The following is a 17498-nucleotide window of genomic DNA, read 5'->3' as shown; positions in this document are numbered from 1 at the left end:
CGAGTATAGAGAAGGGCAACAAGATTAGTGAATGGAACAAAGGGGTGCTCTTACGAAGAAAGGCTTAAGTTATGCAAATTACAGTGTTTGGAGACTAGGCACCAGCGAGGTGATCTGATAGAGGTGTATAAAGCCTTGAATGGTTTGAGCATGCTCAATGTTGATGGGATTCTTCCTCTCGCTCAGAATAATCACCTGAGAGGGCATAAAAACAAATTGAGGAAAGACAGATGTAGCATAGACGTGCAGAAATTTGCCTTTAGCCAGCGGGTGGTTGGTTGGTGGAACAGACTTCCATCCCTTGTCGTGGAAGTTGATAGCCTAAGTAAGTTTAAGGCTCAGCTGGACAGGTATTTTGAACGAACAGAGGGGTGAAGTGGAAGTGGTTTTTTTTTTTTTGGCTGATGCTGCATAAGCTTGCTTTCTTGCATCAAATGCCTCTACTAATGCTAATGCTAATGTAAATTCGCTTAGCATGCTTGGACTGCTATTTGTGTCATTGTATCCATTATTGTTGGTGGTTAAAAACGCTTTATATGAACAATCTTATTTCCGAAGTTATTCTGATTCCTGCATTTTTTCACACATTCGTATGTTACATACCACACGTAAGGTAAATTTTTCCAAATAATAACCACACTTGCAATTTCACTGTGTAAATAAAGATTATTAAATAATTTCTCATTAAAATTTTATTCAGTAAAAATAATATGAAAATATTTATTTTGCAAATAACCCTAACATCATGGGGCAAACAAATTTTCGATTTGCATTCGCCTTTTCCATAAATGGTGAGAACATTTTGATGTATAAACAATGCAATTGTCTACTAGACTGGAAGAGGAAGAAGAAGAATAATCTGGACAAACATACCAAAAGTGTTAACACATCTTAAGCAACTATCAAAACCTTCCACCAGCCAATCTCACAGTCGCCAGTCAACAATAACAGGGATTTTAGATGTCAGGAAACATGAAGGAGAACATGTCCATTTTTATTCAACACAATATTAATGTGACTCAGGCAAACATTCCTCTAGAAAAATTGGATGATCCTGCACTGAAACAATATTTCAATAAACATGTACAAGGTTCTGGGGCTCTACCATGTGTGGACCGTTTAGAGAGGATATATTTGCCAATTTTCAGATCAAGCATTAAAGCAGAAACCAAACAAGATAAACCTACAATGATAGCAGCAGATGAGACATTTGATAAAAAGGGATGCTTGCATTTGTGGTTTTATTATTAAATTAAAACTATATTTAAATAATTAAAAACCGAACTATATTCAAAATGCGCCATTTTCAGGTTTATCTCAACATTTATTCCAAGCCTGGCATATTTCATAGTGCATGAAATTTGAATCTATATTGTTTCCCACAGTGCAGCAGCCATTTGGAAAGAATATCAGGTTTCGTGTTATTGTCTTTTTACTTTTATTGTGAGAACAATAAGTAATCTGGAACTTTAAATAAACATAAATGGAGCATTGGTGCTTGTTCCGTGGTGTGTTCAGTATTTATTTATAATTTATTTATAAATAAATAATAATAAATATATAAGTTTAATATATATATTTTTATTTATAAATCATTTACATGAAAGACATTACATCTAAAAGCACATATAATTTTAAAAGATCACAAATAAAAAAATACAAAACAAAATTAAATTGAAGTTCAAGTACAAAATGATAAGAAATCATTAATGTAACAATTGTAGTAAATGTAATGCAATACTATTTTTTTATTTATAAATAATTTACATGGTATGCATTATATCTAGATTTTATTATCTCACGCAACCCACTATGGAAACCACTGCATTAAGCTAACAAGTCTGTGATTACTCGTGTCACCTTTTGACCTCCCTTTATAAATTGAGGATATATTTGCAAATCTCCAATCCATAGAGCCCTCCACTGAATCCAAAGATGCTCTCATAATTATGGCTAAGGGTTCGCTTACCTGCTTTGCTGCCTCCCATAATATAATTGGATAGATTCCATCTGCTCCAGGTGCCTTTTTTTTTTTTTTTTTTTTTTTTTTACGTCCAGCCTCAACAATTTCTCCAACACTTTCCTTTCAGTTATCACAAAGCGATTTAGCTCCTCATTAGTTTGATAACCTTCTGGCATCCCCTGCCCTAAAGCAAAAAAAAAAAAAAAAAAATTCACGAGGAAAAAATTCCTCATGAGCGAATGTAGATGCAAAATGTTCTTTCAATTTTTCTGTAACCTGAGCAGGGTCATCAACAGTTAACCCATAGCAGGGTCACCAACGGTTAACCCAAGTGGCCCAATATGATTCAACCCCTTCCCTTTACTGTTAATATAAGCATAGAAGATTTGCTGTTTCTCTTTGCATTCTTCATCAGAGACTTCTCATAATCTGCCTTAGCTTGCCTTTGTGATTTGATTACAGACTAATTTATATGCATCCTATGCAATTTTCTTCTCTGTCACATGTCTCAATAATTCATCTGACATCCATTAGGTCTAATCTTGAACAGTAAAGGGAAAGCAAAAGCTTTTCCCTTTACCCTTGACAGTTGTCTTTAATTAAATTCCACATTAGTACACTGTGTTTGCATGAATGAATAATCACTACTGTGTTTGCAATGCATGAATAATCACTACTGATAACCAGAAGAGTATTGCTTCCTCTTGTTGCTTCTCTAACATGCTGCTGTAGAAAACAGTCATCCAAGAAATCCACAAAAGTCTTGCTAGTGTGTGAGTAACATCGTTGTTGTTGTTGTTTGGTTTTTAAGAGCATTAGCAACTAAGGCCATATTGCTCCGGGATACGCGGTGGTCATTCCCTGACCTTTCCGCATCTTCCGTATCTGCTGGTGACGGGCTCGAACCCCGGTCTAATCAAGAAGCGTGTGCTGCTCCTTCCCACCTGGCTACGGAGGCGCCTGTGTGAGTAACAAACCCACAAATTGCAGTCAACATCTAGAGAGTTAAAATCCCCCATTGTGATTTTCTTGTGCACTATTTGCTGTTTAGTATACTCATCACATTCATTAGGCCTATAACAACATACTCCTATCACACCAAACTGACTCAACGTTTCACTCATCACCCAAGTCAACTGGATGCACTTATTTATATTTAATATTCTTCTTAACCCTTCTACCTATCCTGTTCTGTGTATCCTTCCTGTATACATTCCACATATTCAAATTCAGCATCACTTATATCTGAGTTACACATCTCCTAATGTAATTACAGACCTGTTAGCTTAACTTCTGTTCCATGGAAAATTGGTTAAAAATGTAATGCAGGACCATCCAGACAGGAATGCAGTTATACTTCAACCACAGCATGGATTTGTTAATAGGTGATCTTCTCTAACCAATTTTATTGGATAGTATGATACAGTAACAAAGGAATAGGATGCAAAAAAATATTTTTGATATCATATACTTTGATTTCAGTAAAGCTTTGACACTGATACACATAAAAGGGTATTATACAAATTCAAGCACTGTGGCATTAAAGGGAAAGTTACTGCTATGGATAAAGGGATAGTTGAGTGGGAGAAGAGAGAGTGGTTACCAATGGACACTGCTCTTCGTGGACTAATGTCATTAGTCTCCAGGATTCAGTGCTGGGCCCATTGTTGATTTCTATATTTATTAATGATGTTTGATGAAGGTACATTGGGCTTAATGCCTCTAAGTTTTAAAATGATACAAAGGTTGGAAGGATTGTTAATTACAGTAATCAAGGTAAGCTATTGCAACAAGATTTGGGAAAAACTGGTTTAGAAATGGCAACTGAAGTTTAACATTGACAAATGAAAGGTACTGTATATGGGTAGCAGTAATCCCAGATTCATGTGCCAACTATACTCAGGGTGATGGTAAATAAAAAAGACCTGTGTGTAACTGTGCAGTCAGATGTAGTTTCCTAAGCAGCGCAGACAAGCTGCCAGAACAGCTCATGAGGTTTTGTTGATGTTATACAGGAATTTTGCTAGCAGGGATTAGTGAGTGATTTTCCAATGTATAAGGCAATGGTCAGATCACATATTGAGTACTGCATACAGGTTTTGAGGCCTCATTTTAAGAAGGATACAGATCTGCTGGAATGGGTGCAGAGAAGAGCAACAAGATTGGTAAGAGGAGCGAAGGGTGCTCTTTTCAGGAAAGGCTTCAGTTTTGCAAACTGCAGCATCTAGAGACTAGGTGCCTGCAATGAGATCTGACTGCGTTATTCACGTATTAACGGTTTTGAATGGATTGAGCAAGCTCAGGATTCTTCCTCTTGCTCAGACTATGCATGTGAGGAGGCATAAATTCAAACTGAGGAAAGATGAATAGATGTAGGAAATTTGCCTTCAGCCAGCAAGTGGTCGATTGTTGGAACAAACCACGATCTGTCGTAAGTGCAAGTGAACAGTTTCAATAAATTCAAGGAACTAGACAAACTACTGTAGGGGAGAGACAAGTGATGTGGGAAGGGTTTGGGGATGCTGTATAAGCTGGCTTTCTTGCATCATTTTCCATTAGTAATATTAATACTGAGCGGAAGGTGTAGGAATTTTTTTATTTACTTTATTTTGTTGGTGTGGCAAAAGCCTAGCCTTCCTTGTACAATATGGCAAATATTAATACTAGTAATTTCAAGCTTACATTTTATTTCTCTAGAAGAATTAATACAAGTTTGGCATTGTTCAAAATAATGTGTATAAAAAATAACCTTTTTACCTTTGGAAGACATGAAAAAAAAAAAAAAAAACCAATAAGAGGCACTTGATGACCTTACATCACCAATAATTTTGCAGGGAAAAATACAAGAAATTGTTTAAAATGGAAAACATTATTTATAAGTTCTACCATTTTTAGTTATAAAATACACAAAGCACACCAGCTCAGTTAAAGGGTTAAATTTCATATAATTTTTGGTGAAAAAAAAAAATGCTTTGATTACATTTAATAAAAGATGAAGCACTAGTATACTTTAAGCTGAAATTTAAATAATAATAAAATGAAATAATCAACCCATCCTGTATAAAGGGAACTGACGAAGATGCAGATATCCAAGATATTGAATTCAATGGATAGAGATACAAACCTGTAAATCTAAATCAGGGAGAGAAGAATCCATGCTGACAGTACCTTCAAGAGGAGAGAGTTCACTACTACCAATACCAACAGTCTCTGCTCCAATAGCTTCTACAGCTGCTGCATCTTCACTGTCATTACTAAGTTCGACTTTCGTCTGCAATATTTCAGGTTCTTTTTCATTCTCAGTTACAGAATCAAGGTTTTTTAACTGACCTTTCTCTAGCAATGCCAATTTCTCTATGCAAAAGATAAGCAAAAGCAATTTTTTTTTATAAGTTAAATGATACATACCTACATGTGGCTAAGGTAAAGAAAGTTAAGACAAGAACAACGGGAAATTTACCGAACAAACTGGTTTGCTGCTGTTGCTTCGCGATGCATGCTCAGTAAACAGGCAATGCATGCTATCATCTGGAGCAGACATTGACAATGATATACTGATTGGCATGTGAACACAACAGACAATAACATCAGTGTTAAGTGATTGATTTAAGCTATGATACATAGATATATGAAGAATTTTTCTTTCTTTGGTTAAACTTTAGAACGGGGTGCACAGTCTAGTCTATTCAGTTAACTGTGGTGCTGGCGAACTGTGGGGTTTTTTTTTCTTTTTCTTTTAATAGACTAATATTCGGCTAGTGAAAAAACATTACATTAGGTTAGTTTGCGCCACTAATTCGGGACGGATTCAAGCAAAAAACGGTGTCTGTAATCTTTAGTGTACAGTATCATATACAGTCACAGTTTTTTCACATGAACCTGTCCTGAATTTGTGGCGTAAACTACCCTAACCATTTTTATATAGCCAAATATTAGTCTATTAAAAATAACCACAGTTTAACCAAATAGACCAGAGTGCACACCATGTTCTAAAATTAACCCTTTCTTTTTTTATTATTTCCTAACCTTAAAGGTTAGGTTAGGAAATAATAGGAAAGAAATAATTTTAGGATATTTAAGGAAAAATAAGGAAGCCTTTTCCTATTATTTCCTAACCTCACTTCTAAAGTTAGGAAAAGAGAAAAGCAAAAGGTTCTTTATATACAGGGTGATTCACTATCAGTGCGACAAACTTGCAGGAGGTGTAGAGGTCACAAAGACGAATCGGAATCACATAGCATTGCAGGGTCCGAAATGCCTTCGTCATGCGGTAGAGGATGTTGAACGGGAGGTCGCGTGAACAGCGATCCCGCTGGAAGTCAGCATTTGCCAACCGGTTCCCAAGGCAGTAGGATGGACGAGTATTCAAACATTGAACTGGCCGACATGCACCTCACGCATGGAGCTGCGGACTGTAACGGGCATGCCGTGCTGCACTTGTACCAGGAACGTTTCCCGCACAGGCATGCTCCTCATCATACGATTTTCGCACATGTGCACAGAAGGTTATGTGAGACTGGTTGTTTCACGAGAGGTACCATGAATCGAGAGCAGACCGAGGACACCAGACAATGAGGAGAATGTCCTATGTCTTGCAGAAGGCAATCCGAGTAAGAGTACTCGAGCGATAGGCCAACGATTGGGTATTTTCCAATCCACTGTATGGAGGATACTGTCAACAAACCAAATGAGTTCATACCATCTGCAACGCGCCCAATCATTGGAGCCTGTGGATTATCCACTCCGGAGGACTTTTGCTACTTGGTTTCTTCAACAGAAACAGTTTGCAAATGCTGACTTCCAGCGGGATCGCTGTTCACGCGACCTCCCGTTTAACATCCTCTACCGCATAACAAAGGCATTTCGGACCCTGCAATGCTATGTGATTCCGATTCGTCTTTGTGGCCCCCTACACCTCCTGCAAGTTTGTCGCACTGGTAGTGAATCACCCTGTATACATATCATAACGTCAATCAATCACTTAACCCCATGACATTATCGTCTGTTGGGTTCACGCACCAATGAGTACATAGTCTGTCACGCCTACATGCCAATCAATATATCGTTCCAGACTTCTACTCCAGGCTGACAGCACGCATTGCCCGTTTACCGAGCATGCAGTGCAAAGCTGCGATAGCAGCAAACCAGTTTGTCCGGTAAATTTCACATAGTTATTGTGTTGGCTTTCTTTACCTTAGCCAAAAGTGCAACAGTATATCTGAGTATAAAATAGATTTTCTAAACAAATTGCTATTGTTTCACTAAGTAATAGATTAGAATATTAGAAGAACAAAAACAATCATATGTGATCACTTGTAAGGTTCAAAATTGGTGACACTAAAGATATAATATAGCACAACCCACCAGTAATGGGGAATATTTTAGACTCTACTAAACATGAACACATCTGAATTTATTTTAAATTACTGATAGCAGATGATTATTTGTTTGTTTGTTTATTTGGTTTTTAGGAGCATTAGCAACCTAGGAGCTCACATCTGGTGAGTATGGGCTTGGCACACCCAGGGTCCTAAGCCAGATATCATCATTCTTCTCTTTCTTGGTGATTCCCTCCTACTTTCTACTTCTGACACTCTCTCTCTCTCAGGGTAATTCAATTTTTTTTTTTTTTTTTGGCTGGTGCAGCATAAGCTTCAGGCTTCCTTGCACCACACAGCTAATAATAATAATAAATAAGGCCATATTGCTCCGAGGATATGTGGTGGTCATTCCCTGACCTTTCCACATCCTCCATATTTGGTAGTCACGGGCTCGAACCCCGGTCTAATCAAGAAGCTTGTGCTACGAAATGCTGCTCCTACCCACCTGGCTACGGAGGCAGATGAAACCACAGAAATATAAAAATAATCTAATGGCTGATAATAAACGATGTTATTCTGAGATAAAATGTCTACAGCTTTAGTTTAAAGTGTAAAATTATTATATATTTGATATATTACCTATGCTTATTTTTATCGAAACTCACTTCCCATCTATACTATTTTTAGCAAACCACATGGTCAAGCGGTGTCTTGATAAAAATAAACATATAAGCATAGCAAATACATATTAAGCATGTGATTAAAATAAATAAATAATCTGCATTACTCAGGTCTCATGCTTTGTTGAATGTTTTTGTTTCAGCAATTTAAAATTACATGCATTACACAGTTTTTTTAAATTTTAGTACTGGCAACATGATGAAAGGAAGCAAAGCTTATACTTCACCAGGGGAAAAAAAAACTATATTTGTCAGCTCTTTCTAATAATTTGTTCTAATCTTCATTAAATTTATTTAACTGTGTGTCCACAACACTGGGCAGAATCCTATTCCAACAATCCCTCTGCGGCAGAATATAAATATCAGACAGCTTTTCGGAAATTATCCTTTTTCAATTTAAATTTATGTTCAAGTGTGTTGTCTGACAAAGAATATCAGCATTTAGCATTAAATAATGCTTTAAAGATCTCATACACTTTAAATATGTTATCATGCAGAAGGCTTGTTTCTAGAGATTGCAATATACAGAACTGTATATTGCAATCTCTAGAAACTAGAGCTATTGCAGGAGCATCCTTGGACTCAAGGGAGGGGTATGAGTGGTTGCAGACCTGTTGGTTTTGTCTTCTATTTGAGTAAAATGGTGGAGTCAATGCGGGGTCATCTGAACAGGACTGCAGTGGTGGTTTGGACACAGCGTGGGTTTTTTGGGGGAGGGTCTTGTCTGACAAATTTGATTTTGTCAGAGAAGATGTCTGACAAAATCAAATCTCTAACTCTGTGATGTGGTTGCAAAGGAGCTAAATGCAGGGAATGGTTTTGATGTCACGTACTTGGACTTCGGGAAAGCTTTTGATGTTGTTGCACGTGGAGGACCACTGTACAGGTTGGAGAAAAGTTGCTGCAGTGGGTAGGGGCAGAGAGTGGCGGCCAGTGGACGCTGCTCTTTTGTGGACTAGTGTTGTTGGTGGAGTCCCCCAGGGTTCGGTGTTGGACCCACTGTTGTTTTGTGTATTTGTCAACGAGGTTGATGGTGTAACAGGTTTGGTGTCTGGGTTTGCGGATGATGCTGGGGTTAGCGGGGTTATTGGTGGCAGTGATGGAGGCAGTGTGCTGCTGCAGTGGGGTCTGGGGAGATTGGGCAGATGAGTTGAGAGGTGGCATTGACAGGTGTGGGGTGCTGCATACGGGTGGAGACGGCCGCCAGAGAGGCATGCCAGCTGTGTGGTGCTGCACTTCAGATGGTGGGACCTGGGGGTGGTTGTGCAGTCAGAAGTGAGGTTTTCAAAGCAGCACAGACAGGTTGCCAGAGCAGGTCATGGGGGGGTGTTGTCAATGATGTTCAGGAATTTTGCTAGTAGAGAAAAGGAGGTGATTATCCCTCTGTATAAGGCAATGGTCAGGTCAGGCCTTCACTACTGCACACAGGTCTGAAGGCTTCATTTTAGGAAGGATATAGTTGCTTGAGGGAGTACAGAGAAGGGCTACAAGATTGGTGAGGGAAATAAAGGGATCCTCTTACCAAGAAAGGCTTAAGTTCTGCAAATTGCAGCGTCTGGAGACCAGGCACCTGCGAGGTGTATAAGGCCTTGAATGGTTTGAACAGGCTCAATTCTGATGGGATTCTACCTCTTGCTCAGATTATTAGCATTAGTAGAGGCATTTGATGCAAGAAACCAAGCTTATGCAGCATTATGAACCTGAGGGGGCATAAATTCATGAAGAAAGACAGCTGTCAAATAGATGTGCGGAAATTTGCCTTTAGAGGAAATGTTTGTTCCAGCATTCAACTACCAGTGGGTAGTTGAATGCTGGAACAAACTTCCATCTGTTGTGGAAGTTGATAGCTTAAATAAATTGAAGTAGGAACTGGACACACTTTTTGAGTGAAGGAATGTGTGAAATGGTTTTTTTTTTTTTTTTTTTTGGCTGATTCTATATAAGTTTGCTTTCTTGCATCACATGCCACTGCCACTAGTACTGCTACTATCCTTGGTAATAAAATCCTTTTGTGCCCCCAGGTAATCTTGTTGCTCTTCTGTGCTTTGTTCCTTTTCAAAAGATCTGTATTCTGTAATCACACATGTCCATGAGTGGGGGGGGGGGGGGGTTCAAAAAAGGTTTGTATTCACTTAGAAATAGTTGTGATAGAAGATTAACACAAACGCCATGTAACACCTTTTCAACATAGTTACCACACAAAATGGCATATTTTTGCCACCTCTCAATACACTTCCGCAGGCCAGTTTTCTAGAAGTCCTCCACCTGTCCTTCAAACCATAACTCAGCATCAAAAATCACCTCCTCATCACCAGCAAAATGTTTTCCAAGTAGAAAGAACTTCAGGGCAAGAAAGAGGAAGAAATCCAAAGGTGCAGGGGTCAGGGGGAATAAGCAGGATACAGCAATATTTCACACCCACATTCATGAACAGATCTCAATGCAGCATGCAAGAAATGCACAGGAGCATTATCGCAGAGCAGGCACACAACTTTTCCCATCTTTTTTCTTTTATAGCAGCAAAAAGGGGTCCTCTTACCAAGTTGGACAATACTTCACCATTACATAAAACCCATTTAAAGGTAATCGTTTAGTATTGCAACCATGCTGATCCCAAAAAAAACTGACAGCATCACCTTGGCAACACTTGATTGCACCTTTGCCTTTTTTGGGGGCATTGATCCTGCTTGCTTCCATTGTTTTGACATTTGTTTAGTTTCAGATCATAGTGATGGATCCAAATTTCATCCGTAATGACTTTAGCATTAGTAGAGGCATATGATACAAGAAAGCAAGCTTATGCAGCATCAGCCAAAAAAAAGCATTGCATTAGTAGAGCCATACGATGCAAGGAAGCAAGCTTATACAGCATCAGGCAAAGAAGAAAAAAAAAAAAAAAAACACGCTCCCATTTCATCCCTCCATTCGTTCCAAATACCTGTCCAAGCTCAGCCTTAAATTCATTTAGGCTATCAACTCCCACAACAAAAGATGGAAGTCTGTTCCACCAATCAACTACCAGCTGGCTAAAAATACGTAACTACTTACGTATCAAAATTAAACTTAAAATTCCAATTAAAATCATGAATTTAATTGATCTAAATTGATTTAATTTAATTGATGAATTTAATTATGAAAAATGTGTCGATTTTGGGTTGAACTTTTGCCCTCTTCCAAATAAACTAAAAGGAGTATTAATTTTAAATCCCCCGCAATTTAATTACCACCCAACAATAAAGTCAACCGATCCTTCGCCGCTTTGAAACCTGGCATGTTTTTTTCTTCTTTCAATATAAAACTTCTTTTAGGCATTCGTTTCCACAAAAGTCCTGCTTCATCTATGTTATAAACTTGTTGAGAAGTATAACACACAATACCCCTCTTCAATAATTTTAACAAGTTCTTTTTTGAAAGTTTCGGCTCCTTGATCTGCACTTGGGGCTTCTCCCTGGATTTTAAATCTATTCAACAAGCCCTTACTAGTTGACTCTTGATTTTTAAGGAGTCCTTATGTGCTGTAATGTAATGACTAGATCGTAGGTATAGCTAAGTTAAGCTATACCTACTATACCTAAATTAAGCTAAGGTATACCTACGATCTAGCCCTTACTAGTTTTAAATGGTTCCAATTTTTTTTTAGGCGAGTTTTCTTCTGATCATCATATAGGCTAATCTCTCTCTCTTATTTTATTATTTATAATATTTAACTTAACTGAATTCTGCATTGGATATTATCTTCAATAAAATTAGTTAGTCTTTCCATTTCAATCCTAATAGCCGGCCTAGTCCTAGTTGCTTGCAGTGGAACAGCTATCGTTCCCGCTGCTAAAATTAATTCTTTATTTTTTCATAATTGTTCTTACAGTTAAACTTGCAAGTCCTAAATTATGGCACACATCCGCTTGTCTTTGACTGGATCGATTCGCTTCAAAACGTGTAATTTAATTTTCAAATTCAGTCTTTTTCTTACATTTATAGTCTTCGTACTGCGCCCAGATGTTGTTGCTTTTTCACTCTTATCAGCCATTATTAACTCTTCAAAATTGTAACTGCGTTGGTTGCATTAATTATGATACAATGTTCAAGTAAACTGTCCATTACGCACAATGTCTAATAGTGTACTGAGTGATGACTAGACTTTGGATAAATGCATATAACGCAAATATTAGAGGATATTATTAGGATATTAGAGCTGGAAAAGGAATTAGAAGATGTGAATTGGAATATCATCGGTTTGGCTGAAACAACAAGAAGAAATGAATCACTTATAAGTTTATCAAGTGGAAATCTGCTGTACACCAATGGAAACAGTGAAAGGAGTGAAGGTGGAATTGGGTTTCTGGTCCATAAAGATTTTAAAAACAACATTTTGGAATTCAAAAGTACATCACCAAGAGTGTCAAGACTAATACTCAAGATTTCTAAGAGATACAAGCTAAAGATTATAATGATTTATGCACCAACATCAAGCCATGATGATGAAGAGGTTGAAGAAATGTACACTGAAATTGAGAGTCTTCTAGATGAGCAGAAAACCCACTACACTATTATTATGGGAGACTTCAATGCTAAGGTTGGAAAAAGACAAAACAGCACAGAAAGGGGAACTATAGGAAATTTTGGAATTGGTGAAAGAAATGAAAGAGGTGAAAGACTTGTGGAATTTGCAGAATCTCAAGGACTGTCAGTAATGAACACTTTTTTCAAGAAAAGGGTGAACAGAAAGTGGACATGGAAGAGTCCAAATGGATTAACTACTAATGAAATCGACTTCATCCTCACTAATAGAAGATATATTGTGAATGATGTCACCGTCCTGAATAAGGTAAATGTTGGAAGTGATCACAGAATGGTAAGATGTACACTTGATATAGATGTAGGAAAGGAAAGGAAAAAACTGACTCGGGTAAATAATACAAAGGTCTTTGAGATAACAGAAGAGGAGAAAAAGCAGTATGTACTGGAACTTAAGAACAAGTATGAGCTTCTGCAGACTGCTGAGGACCAAGATATCGACGAGGAATATTACAACTTTTTGAAAGTGATAAAGCCCAAGAAACCTATAGGGAAAAAGAAATCCAAAGAAGAAAAAATTAGTCAAGAAAGACTTGTCATGATGAACCGAAGACGACAAACGAAAAGCAAGAAAAACACTGACAGGGAGAAAATTGAGTATACTGAGTTATGCAAAGCCATTAGAAAGAGACTCAGAGAGGACATAAGAAGATTTAACACAAGAAAAGTAGAACAAGAATTAAGGGAAAACAAAGGATTTAAATCAGCAGCCATAAGCAGTAATACAGAAAGACAAATGATACTGAAACTGAAGAATAGCAATGGTGTACTTATAAACAGCAGAGAAGGCATAATTCAAATAGCAGAAGACTACTATAGAGAATTATACAAGGAGCAGGGGAATGATGCCAGCAGTGGGGAAGATGGATTGCAAAGTAGCAACACATACGACATACCCGATATTCTTCCTGATGAGGTAGAACATGCATTGAAGAAAATGAAGAATCAGAAAGCCCCGGGGGAAGATGAAGTTACTGTAGAGTTGTTAAAATTGGGAGGAAGAGACATAACACAAAAACTGGCAAGGCTCTTCACAAAGTGCATTAGAAAAGGTGTGACGCCTAAGCAGTGGAATAATGCAATCATAGTTTTGCCGCATAAGAAAGGAGATAAATCAGAAATTGAAAATTATAGACCAATTAGCTTGTTATCCCACATCTACAAGTTGTTCACAAGGGTCATTACTAACAGATTAGAAAGAATACTGGATGAGAATCAACCGAAAGAGCAAGCTGGCTTTAGGACAGGATTCTCAACTATGGATCACCTTCATGTAATATCACAGCTAATGGAGAAAGCAAATGAATATAAAACACCATTATGCCTGGCATTTGTGGATTATGAAAAGGCATTTGACTCCATACAGCATAAGGCAATGTTTCGGGCACTGGAAAGACAAGGCATTGATACCCCATATATTATGATTTTGAAGAAAATATACGAGAGTGCTACCTCCTTTATTAGACTAGACAAAGACAGTAGGAAATTTAAAATTGAGAAAGGAGTTCGACAAGGAGACACAATATCTCCTAAGCTGTTTACTGCTGCCCTTGAGGAAGCTTTCAGAAGATTAGACTGGTCGCAGAAAGGAGTCAATGTGAACGGAGAGTACCTAAACCATTTGCGATTTGCAGATGACATTGTGGTCATAAGCCATGATCCCAAAGAATTAGAGGAAAATCTTAATCAGTTATGCACAGCTAGTAAGGATTTTGGACTAAAGATGAATATGTCTAAAACAAAAGTAATGATGAACAAGTATGCCACAGAAAGGGAAATAATGATTGAAGGAGCAGTAATTGAAAAGGTGGAGTCATATACTTATCTGGGACAAGTTATTAGCTGTAATAATGATAAATGGCTGGAAGTCAAGAGAAGAATAAATTTTGGATGGATAGCATTCAGGAAATATAGTCACATACTGAAGAGCAATATCCCAGTTTGTCTGAAACGTAAAATAATGGACCAATGTATACTCCCCACCATGACTTATGGAAGTGAAACTTGGGCACTCACCAAAAGAATGGAAGAGAAGCTGAGAACCACACAGCGAAGAATGGAACGAATCATATTGGGAATCAGACTGTTAAATAAGAAGAGAAACACATGGATTAGGCAGCAAACTCAAGTAAAGGACATTCTTATCAAAACTAAAGAACTAAAATGGTCCTGGGCAGGACACACAGCTCGAAGACATGATGACAGATGGACTAAGAAAATAACAGAATGGTACCCAAGAGGAGCTAGAAGAAAACCTGGAAGACAAAGGCGGAGATGGATAGATGAAATTCATGAGTTTTTGAGTAGTAAATGGATGGCCAGTGCTCAAAACAGAAGGAGCTGGAAAGTTGCTGGAGAGGCCTTCATCCTGCAGTGGATTGAAAATGGCTGATGATGATGATGATGATGATGAACGCAAATATTACAAGCAATATATGTGATCATTTTTTAAAATGTTGATCAGGGAATTACGTAACAAGTCACTGTACTGCAATTAAATTATCACGCGAGAATATTTCTCAAGTCAGCGTGGGAAACGTTTTAACCGTATTTTTATATTCATTTTCAAGCTATCAACTCCATCAAATGATGGAGTCGATATAGTCAGTCAGTTAGTCAGATACGGGTTAAAATATAAGAACAGCATTATAGCGAATCAGCGTAAAGCGAACCACATTATAACGGGGGCCTGCTGTATATGATATCAAAGTTATTCCCTGCATCCAGTTCTTTTGTGACTACATCATAGTATCTAATCAAATTGGTCAGGCGAGACTCCCCCCTTCCCCCCTCAACCGTATCCCCGTCCGCTGGGGTACGTACCAGCCCCAACTGGGTTCAGCAAGTTAATTCTATAATTTTTACTCTAATTACAGAGCTGAAACTCGCTATAGTTGGAGCCAGAACTGTTTTCTTGAATTTTCCCACTTAAATTTTCAAAACCTTCTATTGAATTTCACGCAAATGACAAAAATGTGACATCAAGTATGCAATTTTTTAGACCTTTTCAATTAATTTTTCCCCCCCGCCCTAACCAGCCTAGAGCTTATGAAACCCGACACTTGATTCGTTTCTTGGTGTAAAGCGCGCGAATTTCTTTTTACGGAGAGGAGCAGTTCTGATAAACAACTCCGCCTGAATACGAGCGAAACGTGGGAAGTATATATCATGTCACCCGTACAGCTAGATCAAGACGGTAAGGGAGAAGTGTAAATAAACAAAAGACGAACAGGAGCTACTGTTTTTGAGATAAGAAGCAATAAAGCCATACAGTACCCATAAACAGTTTATGGAAGGTGAACAGATCGTATATCCTATCTTCAACAGCGTATTGCTCCTACGAACAGAAGATCAAGGAAATTCATCTGTTGGAAACAGGAAAAACTGGTGTAAAACTGATAACACTGCAATGCACATTTGATAAAAAAAAAAAAAAGTTTTCTTTATTGTAATTGTTTTTAGTAAACAATATCAGAACAGCAGTTTCCTGGGTTTAATCTTCTAACCAAATTTCGAGAAAATATTTCTATTTATAGCTGCGTTATAAACTTCGAAACTGGTGCATCAAAAGAAAGAAAAAAAAATCATCCGCTATGAATTTCTTTCTTCTTGAAATGTGTATTGTTCACATAACTGCAATATTTGTAACAATACAAAGCTAACAGATTACAACTAACGGCTGCTCAAAAAGTATCGTTAGAAGATATTTGCTTGTTACGCTTTGATGTCATCGCAAAGGGAGAAATTCTGTTTTAGCTCAGAAACCGAATAAATTCACTATCCACGGTCATAATGCTGTTCTGAACTGCAATAAACAGATAAACTCCGCTGACAAATAGACTTACTCCCCATCACTTTTATTGTTTTACTGTGGTTTTTGGCAGATGAGTCGGTGACTGCTAAATGCAGTGCGGTTTCTTGTATTCTCTCTCTCTCCATTTCGGGATCTCTGACCGTGTGGTCATCACGTAATATAAACAGAAAATTTGTTTGTCGGAATGCTGCCCATCAATTATCAACTCTTTTACCGACCTTCTAATGTATGTTGTGTTCAAATAATCCGCTTTGCGAAATTCGAAAGTGCTACATCAATTAGGAGCAAAAACGGTTTCCCCCAACATAATGAATTACTTTATAGGTATAATAATGATTTTACTGACTGGAAGAAAGTGTCCACAATAAAACAATTGTACAAGGCGAAAACATGCGGTCACTCAAAGGATAAGCAATACAGCGATGTTTGAAATTTATAATGCAGTTCACTAGCTAATATTTCCAGAGGAATTATTCTGGATTTTTTATCAAATGAGCACCAGACCAAAATCAGACTAATTAGTAATTCCACATCCTAGGATGAACTGACTAATTAGAACTCCGGCATCTGTGATGAAATGTCGTGCACGATATTGTTCGCTACAACAATAATGTAAAGCAAAAAAGCAAAACATTGTAAAAGAGCAATAATGTGAAATATTGTTAGAAAGTAAAAATGCTAAATACTGTTCCCTAAAACAATAGTACAGCAAAGTGTTTTTCTTTTTTTTCCGTTTCTACTGTGGCTTTCAGTTGAATTTTCTTGATTTTGTGTCAGTAGACAGAATATGTATTGAAGAAATTTACAATATGTAAATTATTACAATATGTATTGAAATACATATTGAAGAAAGGAAATACGATAGTAAAATACACATTGGAAATAAAAAAATATTCCTGTGTTCAAACAATTTGGGAAAATTGTTTGAACACAGGAATATTTTTTTATTCCTGTGTTCAAACAATATTTTTTGAACATTTTATAGGAATATTTTTTTGTAATTTATTTTGTAATTTTGTAAAATCAAATGTGATTGTATTCAAACAATTTTGGAAAATTGTTTGAATACAATTACATTTGTGAAAATTACAACAAAAAAAAAAAAAATCATCCCGCTTAGGAATATCCCATGTTGGATGAAGACA

General features: G+C 37.3%; 1 protein-coding gene across 1 annotated transcript in view; it reads right to left on the bottom strand.

The window, feature by feature from the left end:
- The window catches only part of LOC150075024 (uncharacterized), a 131910-nt gene that overhangs the window by 27366 nt on the left and 87046 nt on the right, over positions 1-17498 (bottom strand). The window contains exon 4 of the mRNA XM_090389049.1: positions 5088-5317. Within this exon, the coding sequence (XP_090245175.1) occupies positions 5088-5317 (230 nt within the window). The remainder of the gene's footprint in view (positions 1-5087; positions 5318-17498) is intronic.

Source organism: Mastigoproctus giganteus, chromosome 14 (assembly GCF_048544385.1).
Source record: "Mastigoproctus giganteus isolate SK-2022 chromosome 14, ASM4854438v1, whole genome shotgun sequence".
NCBI classification, from domain to species: domain Eukaryota; kingdom Metazoa; phylum Arthropoda; class Arachnida; order Uropygi; family Thelyphonidae; genus Mastigoproctus; species Mastigoproctus giganteus.
The sequence above is the reverse complement of the archived record's forward strand: the minus strand, read 5'-3'. Positions and strand labels throughout refer to the sequence as shown.